We start from the raw sequence: 14,817 nt of genomic DNA, 5'->3' as shown, positions 1-14,817 counted from the left end.
TTGGGAAATAAGATCAATAGTAGTTGGACAACTTCAGCCGCTACGTGCACAGTGAGGATCTCAGATAAGCAGCTTAGCTGAATTAATTTTTTGGCTGCAGTGTGTCATATGAGGTATGTGGGATTTTTGTGGCCAGATGCCAAAATTACAGATGAATGGTGTTTCCTTCAAGACATGCCAATCAGGTAGGGAACCACGAATGGGAACTTTGCCTACAGCTGCTTCATAACAGCACCATTGATGCTTTCAGCCCCCATTAGTAGTCTTAGCCCTCTGAAGTTGATCCTTTTTCATCTAGTTTCATCTCATTTGCTGTCCCCATTCTCCTTATGTTGCCAAAGCGAAAGAATTATTTCCCTGAAGAAGCACTGAGGAATTATTTTGATTACATGACTGGTCTGTTAGCAATCTGCTAAAGCACAGACCTGGTACCAAACCTGGTATTGATTTTCTAAGGCACAGCAGCAACAACAAAAAGTTCCCCATTGGGTGCAGAAAATTGGCTTTGGCATTGCAGATTTAGTTTCTTTTGAGTGACAGGGTGGACTTGTTTTTCAGTTTCTCTCTCTCTCTGTGTGTGTGTGTGTAGGAGAGAGAGAGAGAGAGAGAGAGAGAGAGAGAGAGAGAGAGAGAGAGAAAGGTACAGGGTCGGATTTAGGTTTGATGAGGCCCTAAGCTACTGAAGGTAATGGGTCCCTTTATATTTCCAGCTGTCCTTTGTCATCAACAAATTGTCTCTGTTTTTTGTGTTGAATATATGCTATATAGTAATTTATGGACCTAATAGGTATCTAAAGCCATTTGTACATGCAGAATGTAGACACCCGATATATAGAAATGAGCAAACCAGTGATATTTTAGGGAGCAGGCTACCAGGCAGGGCCCATTACTTACATCATAGGAGCCTACAAAACACTGTTGCTCTTTGTAGGTTTTATTTTATTTGTTTTTATCTTATATTTTGGAAATGTACATCCAGTTTCTTTCTTCCTTGAATTTTTTGTGGGGCCCCCAAAAGAGTGGGGCCCCAAGCTATAGCTTGTTTAGCTTATACTGGATAGATAGATAGATAGATAGATAGATAGATGATACATGCATGCATACATTTACAATATGCAGATTGCAAAAGGAATGATAAAAAATGGCAACAAGCTTAGGCAAAGTCCCAAAGCCAATCAGTACAAACTACTCCACAGTGGAGCACACCTTTTCTGAGGAGACAAAGGATCTAAATTACTGTTTCCTATCCTCCATTCCATCCTCTAATTCAGAAAACAAAATGCCATAAGAATATAGGAAGCTGTCTCAATCCGTTGGTCCATCTGAGCAACCCTTTAATTATTGAGCAACCCTTTAATTATTATTATTTTTTAATTTTTGCCTGTGCATAAGGTCATCAGGTGCAAAGAAATGGTAAAATTATTGTGTCTAACCACCATGGACAAGCTACGTGTTCCATTCTCTTATTAATTGAAGAGTTGTCTTATACTATTGCTTTATTGCCATTTTAATGTTCTCTTATATCTCCCTCTGCGAATGCCAGTTGGCCATTGAAGAGTGGACTTAAAACACTATAAATGATATTCATAAATAAATTCTGAACATGTGTATGGTGTGATCCCACTCTCTCATCCAGGCATGAATTGGAAATGATCCCACTCTTTCATCTATACACATATCCATTGTAATTTGTGAAGCAGATTCATTCTTGAATATTTACTAGGGACTACCTGCATTAGGTTACCACAATATATGAGTGCTCATTTTGTCCCACAAGGACTTTACTCAAAAAAAATTAATTCACATTGCTCATGCATACATAGTCAAGCACAACTGGCTACTGTTCTAAGACTTGCCTTTTCTATTCTTGTTAGAATTCTGAACTTTAATAGGCAGTCAAAACATCGTTCAGTGACTCAATTTGTTCAGATATTTAGTACCAACTTACAAAAATCTAGCTGGGAAATGTATCCTGGTACATTTTAATTATATGAATAATGTTTGATCAACATGCTTCAGTAGTTCATTACAGCAGTTTCAGATCCTTCATAACACTACAGAATCAATGGCCTTGCAGATTTTGGAGGGCATTATGTGAAACGTTTCCTGGTATTTTCTTAAGAAATTTCCAGCAGATCTTAGACACCCTCTGCCTTCATTCTCCCCACCAAAAGCATATGGATATATGATGCCACATTAGATTATGAACAGCCACTGGTCTACTTTGCAAAGGATTGGTTCTTCCTCACTAGATGACCAACAACTGAACCTGGCCACATCTGCATGCAAAGCTTGTTCTCTACCCCACTCTGATGACCTCTTACTTCAAATTGTTGTAGCACTATTATGACAAGAAGCTCTGGTTAAAACCCCCAAGGAATGGGATATGTGAAATACCCCCCCTTGAGAAAATTTGCTAGTCTTGTTGAACCTCATCAATTCATTTGTGCACACACTGTTTGATACAGAGACATTCGAAATGATCACTGCATTCTCTGCAGCCTCATAAGCAGCTATGAACTTCCGTCAGTGACCTAGAATTCTGACAGGCAGAGAAAGCATCACAAATCCTGCCGGCTCCATTTCAGGGCCTTCTAAGATCAATGAAATAACAAAAAGCTATTTACTACATATCCACTATATCTAAAAAGCACTATAAATAACAAATCAATGAGGTGTCTTCCCATCATTTTCTATTTCTTCTATGGCAATTTTGTGTTATATCTATAAAAAGTGATATAGAGAATATGAGAATTCACATTTTATATGAAAATTGGCTTCATAGATAAGACCAAGGGTCGATCTAGTACAGGCATAGGAGCTCCTTTAAAGCCTGAGGGCTACATTGCCTTGTGGGTGATCTTCCAGAGGCCATGCGCCAGCAGTGAGCATGGCCAGAGGCAAAAAAAGTGGCCAAAGGTATCTATCTATATCTATCCCCTTGTAGAGCCAGCAATTCTCTCTCTCTCTCTCTCTCTCTCTCTCTCTCTCTCTCTCTCTCTCTCTCCCGCCCCCACCCAGCTTCATCCAGGCAAGGCAGAATTGAAAGATATATTCCAGCCAGGAAGATAAACAACTCACAGTGGTGGTGAAGGGGGTAGGAAGAGGGTATGTGGCTGGGGATGGCGTATTATGTATGGAAATCCCTGAAGGTCATATTTGGAGAGACACAATTGCCTCCTGGGCCTGAAGTTCCCCACCCTGAGGTTTAGCACAACCCTCTGTTCAGGGTGACCAGCCAAATGCATCTAAGAGGACATGTAGTTGTTGCCCTGTTGTTTCCTCTCCAGTGTCCTGAGGTATTTCGCCTTTGCATGTAGAGGTTCCTTCCTACTATGTAGCTATTGGTAGACCTATATTCCACAACTCTGGAGTCTTAAAGCCATCTAAGCTAGCAACCTTCACTGTGGCACTAAACCCTAGCAGGGTGATGAAGTGACCCTTCAATTAGAACTACCCCTGCAAATTGCTCCTAATTAGAACTGCCAATGACATTTCACCTGAAGAGGAATTCAAAGTGACATTGATGGTGGGATTTCAAGGGAGTTTTAAACGATGGGCGAAATTCTAAGGGGGAGTCTCTCACATCCCTGCTGCAGAACAATTACAGCAAACAAACAGATGGTGTCACTGGAATACCACAGTGTCCTTTGATGAGGTATATAAGTAAATGTGGTTTCTGAAAACAATGTCACATTAAAGCTGTGCTTTATGCCTTATCTCTTGCTTGAAGGAACAAGACCCAAAAACCTACAGCAGGACTGCTCTTTAACTCATTTCCTCTGCTTCTTGACAATGTTGAACAGTTGTTTACAAGTTAAATGGAAATCTATTCAGTACTTGCTACCTGTTTAATTACAATGAAAGAGACTCGCTAAGAACAAAGGAATATCATGCTATCCAAATAGAATGGCAATCACAGAGATTCCTGCTGTGCGTTATAAGCTGCTATTTTGCTCTCCTTCTGAGCAGTAATATCTCTCTTGAACACACATGTGCTGACTAAGCTGCATTCCATATCACTAGACTACTAGAAGTGGAAAAGATGGATCAAAGTGAAATTAATTTCACTCTATTCCAGAACTAATCTAATTTGAAAGAGGCCTGTAAAGAACAGTGGATTATGTCTGACTAAATTCTCTTTCTAGGGATAGGGTGGACAAGCTGCTATGTCTCATAGATGGATATGTGCAGTAATCACCTGTTAGCTTAAAAGAATAAAATGATTTAAGCATGAGAGGCACTTGGCTTTCCAAAGAGCTCCTTTGTTTGTTTGTTTATTACATATATTATCCTGACTCTCTTCCAGGATGGAATTCAAGCAGCATGTTGGACAGTTTCCCACCCCAGCAATGGCCAGATCTTGACCTTTGCTTCAGGAAGAGCATATACCCCAAGAGTCAATGGTTCTTCAGCAAACTAAATTAGGCCAATTAATGTCAATGGTCTGAGTATAACTTAAAGGCAAAGGTAAATGGACCCCTGACCATTAGGTCCAGTCACGAATGACTCTGGGGTTGCGGTGCTCATCTCGCTTTACTGGCCGAGGGAGCCGGTGTACAGCTTCCGGGTCATGTGGCCAGCATGACTAAGCTGCTTCTGGCGAACCAGAACAGCGCACGGAAACGCTGTTTATCTTCCCACTGGAGTGGTACCTATTTATCTACTTGCACTTTGATGTGCTTTCGAACTGCTAGGTTGGCAGGAGCAGGGACCGAGCAACGGGAGCTCACCCCGTTGCAGGGATTCGAACTGCCGACCTTCTGATTGGCAAGCCCTAGGCTCTGTAGTTTAGACCACAGCGCTACCCGAGTCCCTAAGTATAACTTAAATACTATCCCCTGCTTCATCAAAGTGTGCATGTAGGCTTTCAAACTCTCTTCCCAGATTGTGAGCTTGTTAGCTGCATGGGGTGCAGTTATCCATATGACTGAGACAGAAAATATTGTCTTAAATTTGCTCTTGCTGTCATTTGCCCTCATTTGCCCTCATTTCCCCAAACAATTGCCCTTGCTTGTCTTCTGTTGAATCCGAGAGACAAAGCACTGCACTGAAATTGCTAGTTGCTACATTACTTTTTTTTTTTTTTTTACTGGAGGGTATCTGATGCAGTTCTAGCATGTGTATTGATTGCATTATCTTACCTTCATAATATACTTTAAATCCATGGGCACTCACTGCAAAGTCACTGGTCAATCGTAGTGAAAATACAGATTTTGTACTGGTAATAGGTGGAGGGAGGTGAAATCCCGTTAACCTAGGGGGGAAAAACATTTATTAATTTTGCCACAAATAAATAAATAAACCAGATTATTTCATACTTTCTTATCTTGAGTTGTGTATAAAATATTACATTATACAGCTTAGATTTTAAAGAAGAATGTCCTGTTGGGAAGCCATGTAAACCTATGAATGTTTCATTTGGGAAAGGCAGGTGAGACTTACTAGCCAAGATAAATACAATTAAGCAGGAAGAAAATGTAGTTCTTTGTAAATGTTTTAAGGAAAGCCTAGAAATTCATACTGGTCGTACAGATACCTATTCCCTTGTTAGCTGTCCACATGGATGGCTTATACATGGAGGGTAAGTGGTACCTAGGTGATACCTAAATATGAAAAATACTCTCTTATTTTAAAAGTTTGAAAGCCATGTGAAGCAACCATATGTCTGTCTGTAAAGCACTGGGAGTTTTGAAACAGTCAGGGTGCCTCATTCCCAGCCCAAACTACAGAAGCAGCTAGGAGAGAATAGATGTATGCGTGTGGGGGAGAGAGATAAACGCTCTCACTTCCAGGGTGGTGCCATCGGTAATGGCGGATTCTCTCTGATCCGGAGGGACCAGCTCCACGGAAAACGGGTCTTTCCCGCTATGGCGAAGCGGGGACCCTTTCAAAAATCACAGGCGGATGAAGCCTGTGACCATGGGACTCGGCGGGCACCTTTAGCGCCCCCCCAACCTGTTAAGGAACCCACTTACGGGCTCCAGAGCGAAGAGGGGGAAGTGGCGCGGTGCTGAGAATCAACTGCTTCTTTCGTGGAGCGAAGCCGCACAGCCGTTGCCGGAGAGCGCTGCCTTTTTCCTGGGACAATTTGGCTTTTAAAACAAATAAATAGAAGTTCTTCCCCTAGAGGGAGCCTGTGAAACTGCTACTAAATCTGAATCAGGGAGCTTGCAGCTGCAACAGATTACGATCGTGGGAATAGACTTCTGACCTTGCAGAACAATGTATTCAGAAGCTCTGGTGCGTGCTTTCTGCAAAACAAGTGCCCTATTGGAACAGCTTCATGAGAAGACGGACTTGATGACTGATGCGATCAGAAATTTTGGACAGGTAGTGGGAAACTATATAGAGCCCACCCAGGAATCAAATCAGGAGTGTGCTCTGACAGAACAGATGAGGGAAGAGGATGTTGCTGAACCTCGGGCGCCAGAGATGGAGGGAACTGTGGCCCAGCAGGAACATGAGTTTTTGGATCTGACAAATGAACTTGGAAAAAGCCAGATTTGGAAAGATAAAGTTTGGTTTGGTTTGGAAATGGGGGGTTGGATAGACCCCCCTATGCAGGGATGTTTGGACTTTTCAAGTCTGGCAATGGGCCATGAGAGGTTTGGGGTTGTGGGGGCTCTTAATTCTGGAGGGACTTTGAAACATGTTTTTAAATACCACATAGAGTTTAGTGTGGAATATGGAAAAGGGATTGATTTGTCGAGAAGGGTCAAAAATATTGTTAAGTTGGAGTTCCCACGAGTGACAGGAGCAGGAGACAAAGTAAAGTACAGGTATAAATATGAAGAAGAGCTGCGGAAGGGACATGGAAGGGACTTAAGGGCCTCGGACATAAGATTACCAGGTTAATGCGCTAGATTGATGGGACAGAAAGGACTGACAAAACCCGGGACCAGGAGGAAGAGACGCTGGATGAAGATTGGAAGAAAAAAAAAATTTTTTTTTTATTAGGATTGCTTTATAAAATTGATGAATGTTAGAAAAATGTTGGAACGAAATTATTTGGCTTTAGCAAAAATGTTTAAAGAATTATGTAAGAACATTATGGTTATGAGAAATTGGTATAAATAAGATCTAAGTTTCAAGTTCTAGGGTTTTTTATAGTAAGATAAGATTAAAATAGATTAAGGTAATGTAATGACAGAATATTATGAAAAATGGAAAGGATTTGCTGTGACAATTAACAACTAGGATACAAAAAAGGGGAGGAGTGAGGAGGTCAAAGAAAGAAGGTAATGACAGTTAAGGATTTGAGAATATTGGACTTGTTTTTAAATGTTTGTGGCTTATTTTTGTCTTTTGATTGTATTGTGTTATTTTTTGATTTTGATGTTTATCAATTTGTATTGTTTGATTGTGGTTTGTTTTTCTTTTGTTTTTTCTCTTTCTTTTTCTTTTTTGTTTTTTTCTGTAACTCTAAAATTTTTAATAAATATCATTTTTTTAAAAAAAGAGAGATAAATGCTCTCAAACTCTAACCTGTTCATCTTTTTCTCAGTTATGTTTAATGGTGATTCTGCAGTTATCTCTGTTGGGCTTGAAGAGTCTGTTCTGCTGTGTTTGTTTTTTTCTGGATGATAATGATGATGACAATTTGTGTTTTAATGATTGTTATCATTTAGCCTGTTAGCTATCTTGGATGTTTTAAATGTAGAACAATGGGGCATGAATATTTTAATAATGAATGCATGGCTAAATAAATTGTCTGCTAAGCTGCCTCTGGATCACCAAGCCTACTTTTTCTGGGTTCCTGAATAAAGAGAGGCTCATACAGTTGGACATAATAATAATAATAATAATAATAATAATAATATTTTTTATTTATACCCCGCCCTCCCCGGCTCAGGGCAGCTAACACCAGTAAAATCACAATAAAAACATAATGGGGGGGGGCAATTTAAAATACGGGTTAAAATACAATTTAAAATGCAGCCTCATTTTAATAGTAGCTCATAGTTCAAAACCATAAGGGGAGGGAAACATAAGGGTCAGACTGAGTCCAAACCAAAGGCCAGGCGGAACAGCTGTGTCTTGCAGGCCTTGCGGAAAGATGTCAAGTCCCGCAAAGATGTCAGGGCCCTAGTCTTTTGTGACAGAGCGTTCCACCAAGTCGGGGCCAATACTGAAAAGGCCCTGGCCCTAGTTGAGACAGACTGGGGTACTTCAGAATTAACAATGAAAGGGGTAAAGCCTCTCCTTCACGTTGCCACCTCTCCCACCAGGAGGCATGTGCTATAATGCCCAAATGACGTACTGTATTTTTTGCTCTATAAGACTCACTTTTTCCCTCCTAAAAAGTAAGGGGAAATGTGTGTGCATCTTATGGAGCGAATGCAGGCTGCGCAGCTATCACAGAAGCCAGAACAGCAAGAGGGATTGCTGTTTTCACTATTCTGAGATTCAGAATATTTTTTCTTCTTGTTTTCCTCCTCCAAAAACTAGGTGCGTCTTGTGGTCTGGTGCGTCTTATTGAGCGAAAAATACGGTAATTTAAATACGGAGATGAGCATATGTCAGAAGTGATGGGCTACAATACTCATCACCCCTGACCGCTGGCCGTGATGGCAGGAGCTGATAGAATAATAGAATTGTAGAGTCTGAAGAGACCCTGAGGATCATCTAGTCCAACTCCCTGCAATGCAGGAATCTCAGCTAAAGCATCCATGACATGCGAACATCCAACCTCTGCTTAAAAACCTCCAAGGAAGGAGAGCCCACTGCCACCCCAGGGAGATGGTTGCACTGTCAAACACCTCTTACTATCAGAAAGTTTTTCCTGATGTTTAGTTGGAATCTCCTTTCTAAACAACATATTGGGAGCAACAGCTGCATTGCCACAGTTTCCCCATTACTGCCCCAAATATAAGCTATGCGTGCTAAGCTGGAAATATTCCATTCTTTCCATATATATATATATATATATATATATATATACACACATATATTTGTTTTGACTTTCATTGTTAACATCACAGAAGTTACACAGAAGTATTAAAAAGCAACTACAACAATACACAATTCTGGCACTTTAATCTTGAATATACCTAGAAGATTTATGTATAATCCTCTACCCCTCTCCAATACCTTGCTGCCCTGCCTAATAAAATCTGAAGGGGAAGAAAGGGAAGAGAGAGCACAAAGAAAGCTATTTTGCACTCTCACAGTTATATGAGCAAGTGACTTGTACCATAAAATTGTTCCAAATGATTTATTTAACGAGTTAAATACAATAAAAGTCAGGCATTTCCATCTGCTTCGTGCTTTAACCAATACCCCTGTGCTATTTTAATTTTAGCCTTGACTGAAGAAGTGGCTCGTATGGAGAGAGGGTTATTCTCTGAACTGGCTGCTGTTGCATACTGCATGTAATGTAATGCCAGGAAAAAACAAAGGTCTCTGTAATAAGCAGCAAAACAACATTAACATGACAAGATTCATTGTATCCTAAAGCTCGAAATGTGAAAAAGCAACACCCTATCTTGAACATTTCTCCTTCAGGCCCAGAATATCATTGGATATTTTTTTTTTATTCAAAGCCATTCTACAATTTGTCTAGGAGACAGTTCATATATTATATAAAAGCATGGTGGGGATTGTGGATGATTTGTGGTTGTCTTCATTACCAACCTCTTCAGACAGCCACAATGAGATGTGAGTTCCCAAAATCTATAGTTCACAAATCACACATGTGGACTAATCTGGATTATCATCTCTTGGTTTAGTAAATCAAATTATGAATGAGCCTTATGGGGGGTGTTATGGGATGTATGGGATGTTATGGGATGTGTTATGGGAGCCTTATGAGAGTCCCATGATCAAACCTATCCATTCTTAAGGAAATCAGCCCTGAGTGCTCACTGGAAGGACAGATCATGAAGCTGAGACTCCAATACTTTGGCCACCTCATGAGAAGAGAAGACTCCCTAGGAAAGACCCTGTTGGGAAAGATGGAGGACACAAGGAGAAGGGACAACAGAGGACGAAATGGTTGGACAGTGTTCTCGAAGCTACCAGCATGAGTTTGACCAAACTGTGGGAGGCAGTGGAAGACAGGAATGCCTGGTGTGCTCTGGTCCATGGGGTCACGAAGAGTCGGACATGACTAAACGACTAAACAACAACAATGCAAACCATTTGTGGTGATGTCAAACAAACTAAGACCTCTTCAGTTATCTATAGTTTCCTAAGATATGCTTGTCTGCATGTGGCAAGTAGATGACTCTTGCAAGTGCTATACCACACAGTGCAGAAGTAGCATGGGAAGAAGCAGCTCAAGATGCTAATGCTCTTTTTCTGGCTTTTTTAGCCAAATTTACAACAGCCATGATGCTAGTCCTTTTCCAATGTTGATACTTGTGCAGCACGGACAATGGCTGGTGTTGATTCCAAATGTAGTCCAAAACGTCTGGAGGGCACCACCTTGGGGAAGGCTGATGGCAGATTTCTGGACAGCACAGCAGACTGGACCAGGGATGGGGAACCTCTGATCATTGTACCATATATAATGGCAAGTATAGGGGCAGGTAGATATGTAGGAGCCAATGAATCCACAATTGAGAGCCCTCCAGCTGTGCATTAGCATGGGAGAGTTGAAATCTGCCAAAATATACTTTATCATTAACATATAAGCACTTTGGGGTGTTGCTAAGTGAAAAGTGAGGCTCAAATACATCAGTGTTATTATCGATGCACATATTCAGTGATTCCTCCATGCTTTTAAAATTTCCATTTTTATTTTTTTAAAAATACACTGGCGTGGAGAAAATTCTCCCGCATTATTGCTGCATAGTTTAAAATGGACTTTTCTCCATAAGAATGAAGTCTCATAATCATTGGTTCATCTACATATTAAGTAAATGAGACAAGTGACACAATTCTGGATTGTACTTTCAGGGTACAGATATGTGTAGTGGGGGTTTTCAAATACATCCGTGTGTGTTAAAAACAGGCACACCTGCAGAAAGGAACTTAGTGTTTCCCTCTCCTTGATTTGCTAGTTTGTTCTGTGCAGGAAAATATTACACGGGGGGGGGGGGGGGCATTTGGAAACATGACCTCCCTGTCTGTTGTTTGAAGTGGTACACTCTAGAATTCTCAATCTACCACCTTGTTCTGCATAAGAGCAAAACCAATATCAACCAAGAAATTCAATTTCATTCAGATTTGAAGGCTATAATACTGGGAGTTGTCAACTGCCATACTTAGAGGAAAATATGTGCCCACAGAGTCTCTACCCACTGCCGTTTTGACAGCTCCACAGACATTCTCTCTGTCTATCACCACCTGATGGGCAATTGGAACATTCACTAAGAGTCAGCATGAAAAACTGAATTGGCATGGTGAAAAAAGAGAACTTTCAGCAAGCATAAGCCTTCAGTGATTGTGTGTGTCTTCCATCATATTCCATGATTTCTCCTTTGACAAAAATCTCATCTCTGTCCTGGAAGACTTCCAGTTTTGCACCTGTTCAGATTTAAAAAGCCAAGCACCAAGAGATAACATAACTGGCACTCCATATGGTCCTCTTGATACCATATTGCAAGCCCCTTGCAAACGGCTTTAAAGAGAGAGAGAGAAAAGAAATCCTCATCCATAACAAAAAATATACAAGTTGGCCTATTTTTTCATGATATATTTCTGTTCCATTTTAAATAAACAGCAGTGTGATGGGGTGCCCGTAGTCTTTCTGTCTCACTTGCACAGAGCTACTCGTGAAAGTCTGGTGGCACAGGTAGCAAAAGATGCCAGAAGTAATTGCCATGGCAACAAAGGAAGCATGTGACACATGCAGCATATCATGGGAGAACTATCTTACATAATGGTTAGCAGATGCTTTGGTAGCCTGCCATAAGCCTTCCTCCTTTGCACTTGGATTCTTCTGTTCCTCTGCCCTTTCATAAAGATGGTAAACAATAATGTGATCGTAAGAACTCAGGGGCTTGCCTCATTGGATCACACAAGAGTTCCATCTAGTCCAGCCTTATGCTCCCAACAGTGACTACTGAGATGCCGCTGCAAGATCACAAACAGGGCATGAAGGCCATCCACTGTTGTTCTTCACCATCTGATGCTCAGACGTTTCATTTACAAAGCATGGCTAACAGCCAATGATAAACATAGCCTTCATAAATTTGTCTCTTCTTTTTTAAAATAAAATAAAATAATGGATATTATCACATCATGAGATTCTAAAAAATCACAGAATGAAATCATTCCAGATCATTTGTGTTTTGTTTCGGGGCTGCAAAATGGTTGCTCCTTGTTTAAGAGGCTGTTCTGGCCAGGAGAGTAAAAACTTCAACAACAACAACAACTTCTTCTTCTTCTTCTTCTTCTTCTTCAAATTTGTATACCATGCTTCATCCGAAGATCACAACATAAAACATACAAAATGAAAACAAAAAATACATAACAAAACAGCTGATGAGTGGGTGGATGTGGTTTGGGGAAAATGGCCTAGAATCATAGAATCATAGAGTTGGAAGAGACCACAAGGGCCATCGAGTCCAACCCCTGCCAAGCAGGAAATACCATCAGAGCACTCCTGACATATGGTTGTCAAGCCTCTGCTTAAAGACCTCCAAAGAAGGAGACTCCACCACACTCCTTGGCAGCAAATTCCACTGTCGAACAGCTTTTACTGTCAGAAAGTTCTTCCTAATGTTTAGGTGGAATCTTCTTTCTTGTAGTTTGGATCCATTGCTCCGTGTCCGCTTCTCTGGAGCAGCAGAAAACAACCTTTCTCCCTCCTCTAGGTGACATCCTTTTATATATTTGAACATGGCTATCATATCACCCCTTAACCTCCTCTTCTCCAGGCTAAACATGCCCAGGTCCCTTAGCCGTTCCTCATAAGGCATCGTTTCCAGGCCTTTGACCATTTTGGTTGCCCTCCTCTGGACACGTTCCAGTTTGTCAGTGTCCTTCTTGAACTGTGGTGCCCAGAACTGGACACAGTACTCCAGGTGAGGTCTGACCAGAGCAGATTTTGTTGGAATTCTGCCTGGGTCAGAGGAATGTGCCACAAGCAGGCACCGGCAGATATTCCTGTCGACCTCCCCGCGTCTCCCAACCTCTGCTGATAAGCAGGCGAGGTCCGGCGATTCTTCTCAGATGTATGAGAGGAACACACCGTTCTTCCTCTCTCCCCTTTGGTGTCCCCAGGGAGGGGAAAGAAGCAGACAGAAAACTATTTACATCATTTATTTCTGCCTCTTACATCAGTACAGAGAATCATGTCTGCACTCAACAACAGCAAGGAGAAACTCCTCCCAAGTACATCCAGTACGGGTCATATGACACACACACACTGAGCTAACATCCGGTGCTCAGTACAGAATGGACTGCCCCTTTGTTCCCATGGCAACAGTCACAAACATCCTGTCTGGCTTTCCAGCCACAAGCAGCTGGCTGAGCTGCTAGAGCCTTTGCTTGCTGCAGCATTGGTGCTTTATGGTAACATACTCCCCCTAAAGTATCAATGTGTGCTGCGAGCAAAGCGTCATCCAGAGAAGAAAACAAACAGTTGTTATATTTATAACATTCCCCTGTTGTTTCAGTTCCACCCTTGGAACTACCCGCCACTGGTTTAACCAATGTACCTCTCTGGTTGTGTGACTTCGCATTACCTTGGTTAACACCTCTCTGTTGTGCCTTTGTCTCTGACTCAGACACAGCTTCAATCTGTCCTTGGTCGTTTACAACAGCAACATATGCAAGGTTAGCAAACTCCTTTGAATACCTCTTGGGTGGTACACCCTTCGTTGCTCTCTCAGACCTACGTATGAGGTGCTGATCCTCTGTGCTCACTGGTTCAACCTTTAGACTCTGTTGAGAACCAGTAGCAATCAGTGGTTCTTCCTTCATCTGTGAAGGTCTATCCATTGTGTGAGATTTTCTCTCAATGACTGTGACAACTGAGCTGTCTGAGCTATCGCTGTCATCATCAGTACTACTGAACTCAATAAGATCAAACTCATCATCATCATCATCATCAGAATCGTTTCCTGTGGGAAATGTCTGTACTACCCGCTCTTGCTTTGGAGCACTCTCTAGAAACTTTGTGAGAATCACCTGACCAGATTCAGACAAAATTACTCTGTAGAGACCCTTTTCATAACCTACAAAAATGCCTCTGGCATTCTTTACTCCACCTGGAGCTTCTGTTCTCACATGAGACCCGAAAACCTTAAAATAGGCAACAGAAGGTTTTCTATTGAACAGCTTCTCAAAAGGAGAACATCCCAACTCTGTTGAGACTTTTCTCAGCCACACATGAAGATAGGACGCTAGCGATTCGGCCCAATATTCATGTGGCAAATGTGAACTCAGCAATTGCGCATTCATCCCCTTTTGCAATTCTTTGTTCACTTTCACACAGACCCCCCTGTTCCACGCTTCTTGCGAAACTGCCACTTTGTGGTCTATCCCTTTTCCATCCAGGAACTTCTGAAACTTCTGTAACAGAAAAATTTGCTTCTCATCTGTGAAAAGACAATCAATGTTAGCATCATGCATATTTTTAACCTTGTCACAAAACTCCTGAAACTTTTCTAAAGTTTCTTGCGGTTTCTCCATCATATAAACCCAAGAATAATTTGTGAAACAATCCACACACACAAGGTAATATTTTGCACCGCCTCTAGATGGTTCTAGAGGACCAATCACATCAGCATACACCCGCTGAAATGCTCTGTCGACCTTCTTCGTCACCTTCCTGGTGCTCGCACTGGTCACACCTGCAATAGAGATTTCATTAGAAACAGAAGAATTACATTTCATGTAATCACTTTGATCAAAAGTCAACAA

General features: G+C 41.4%; 1 protein-coding gene across 5 annotated transcripts in view; it reads right to left on the bottom strand.

The window, feature by feature from the left end:
• CSMD3 (CUB and Sushi multiple domains 3) overlaps positions 1-14,817 on the bottom strand; it is a 578,955-nt gene that overhangs the window by 428,115 nt on the left and 136,023 nt on the right. For all 5 annotated transcript variants that reach the window (XR_013988260.1, XM_081012460.1, XM_081012461.1 and 2 more), the window contains exon 3: positions 5,145-5,257. Coding sequence is in view for 4 of the 5 variants with exons in the window: in XM_081012460.1 (XP_080868586.1) it covers positions 5,145-5,257 (113 nt within the window). In the remaining variant the exon portion in view is untranslated. The remainder of the gene's footprint in view (positions 1-5,144; positions 5,258-14,817) is intronic.

The sequence above is a fragment of the Podarcis pityusensis genome, assembly GCF_964106645.2.
Source record: "Podarcis pityusensis genome assembly, chromosome: 7".
NCBI lineage: Eukaryota > Metazoa > Chordata > Lepidosauria > Squamata > Lacertidae > Podarcis > Podarcis pityusensis.
The sequence above is the reverse complement of the archived record's forward strand: the minus strand, read 5'-3'. Positions and strand labels throughout refer to the sequence as shown.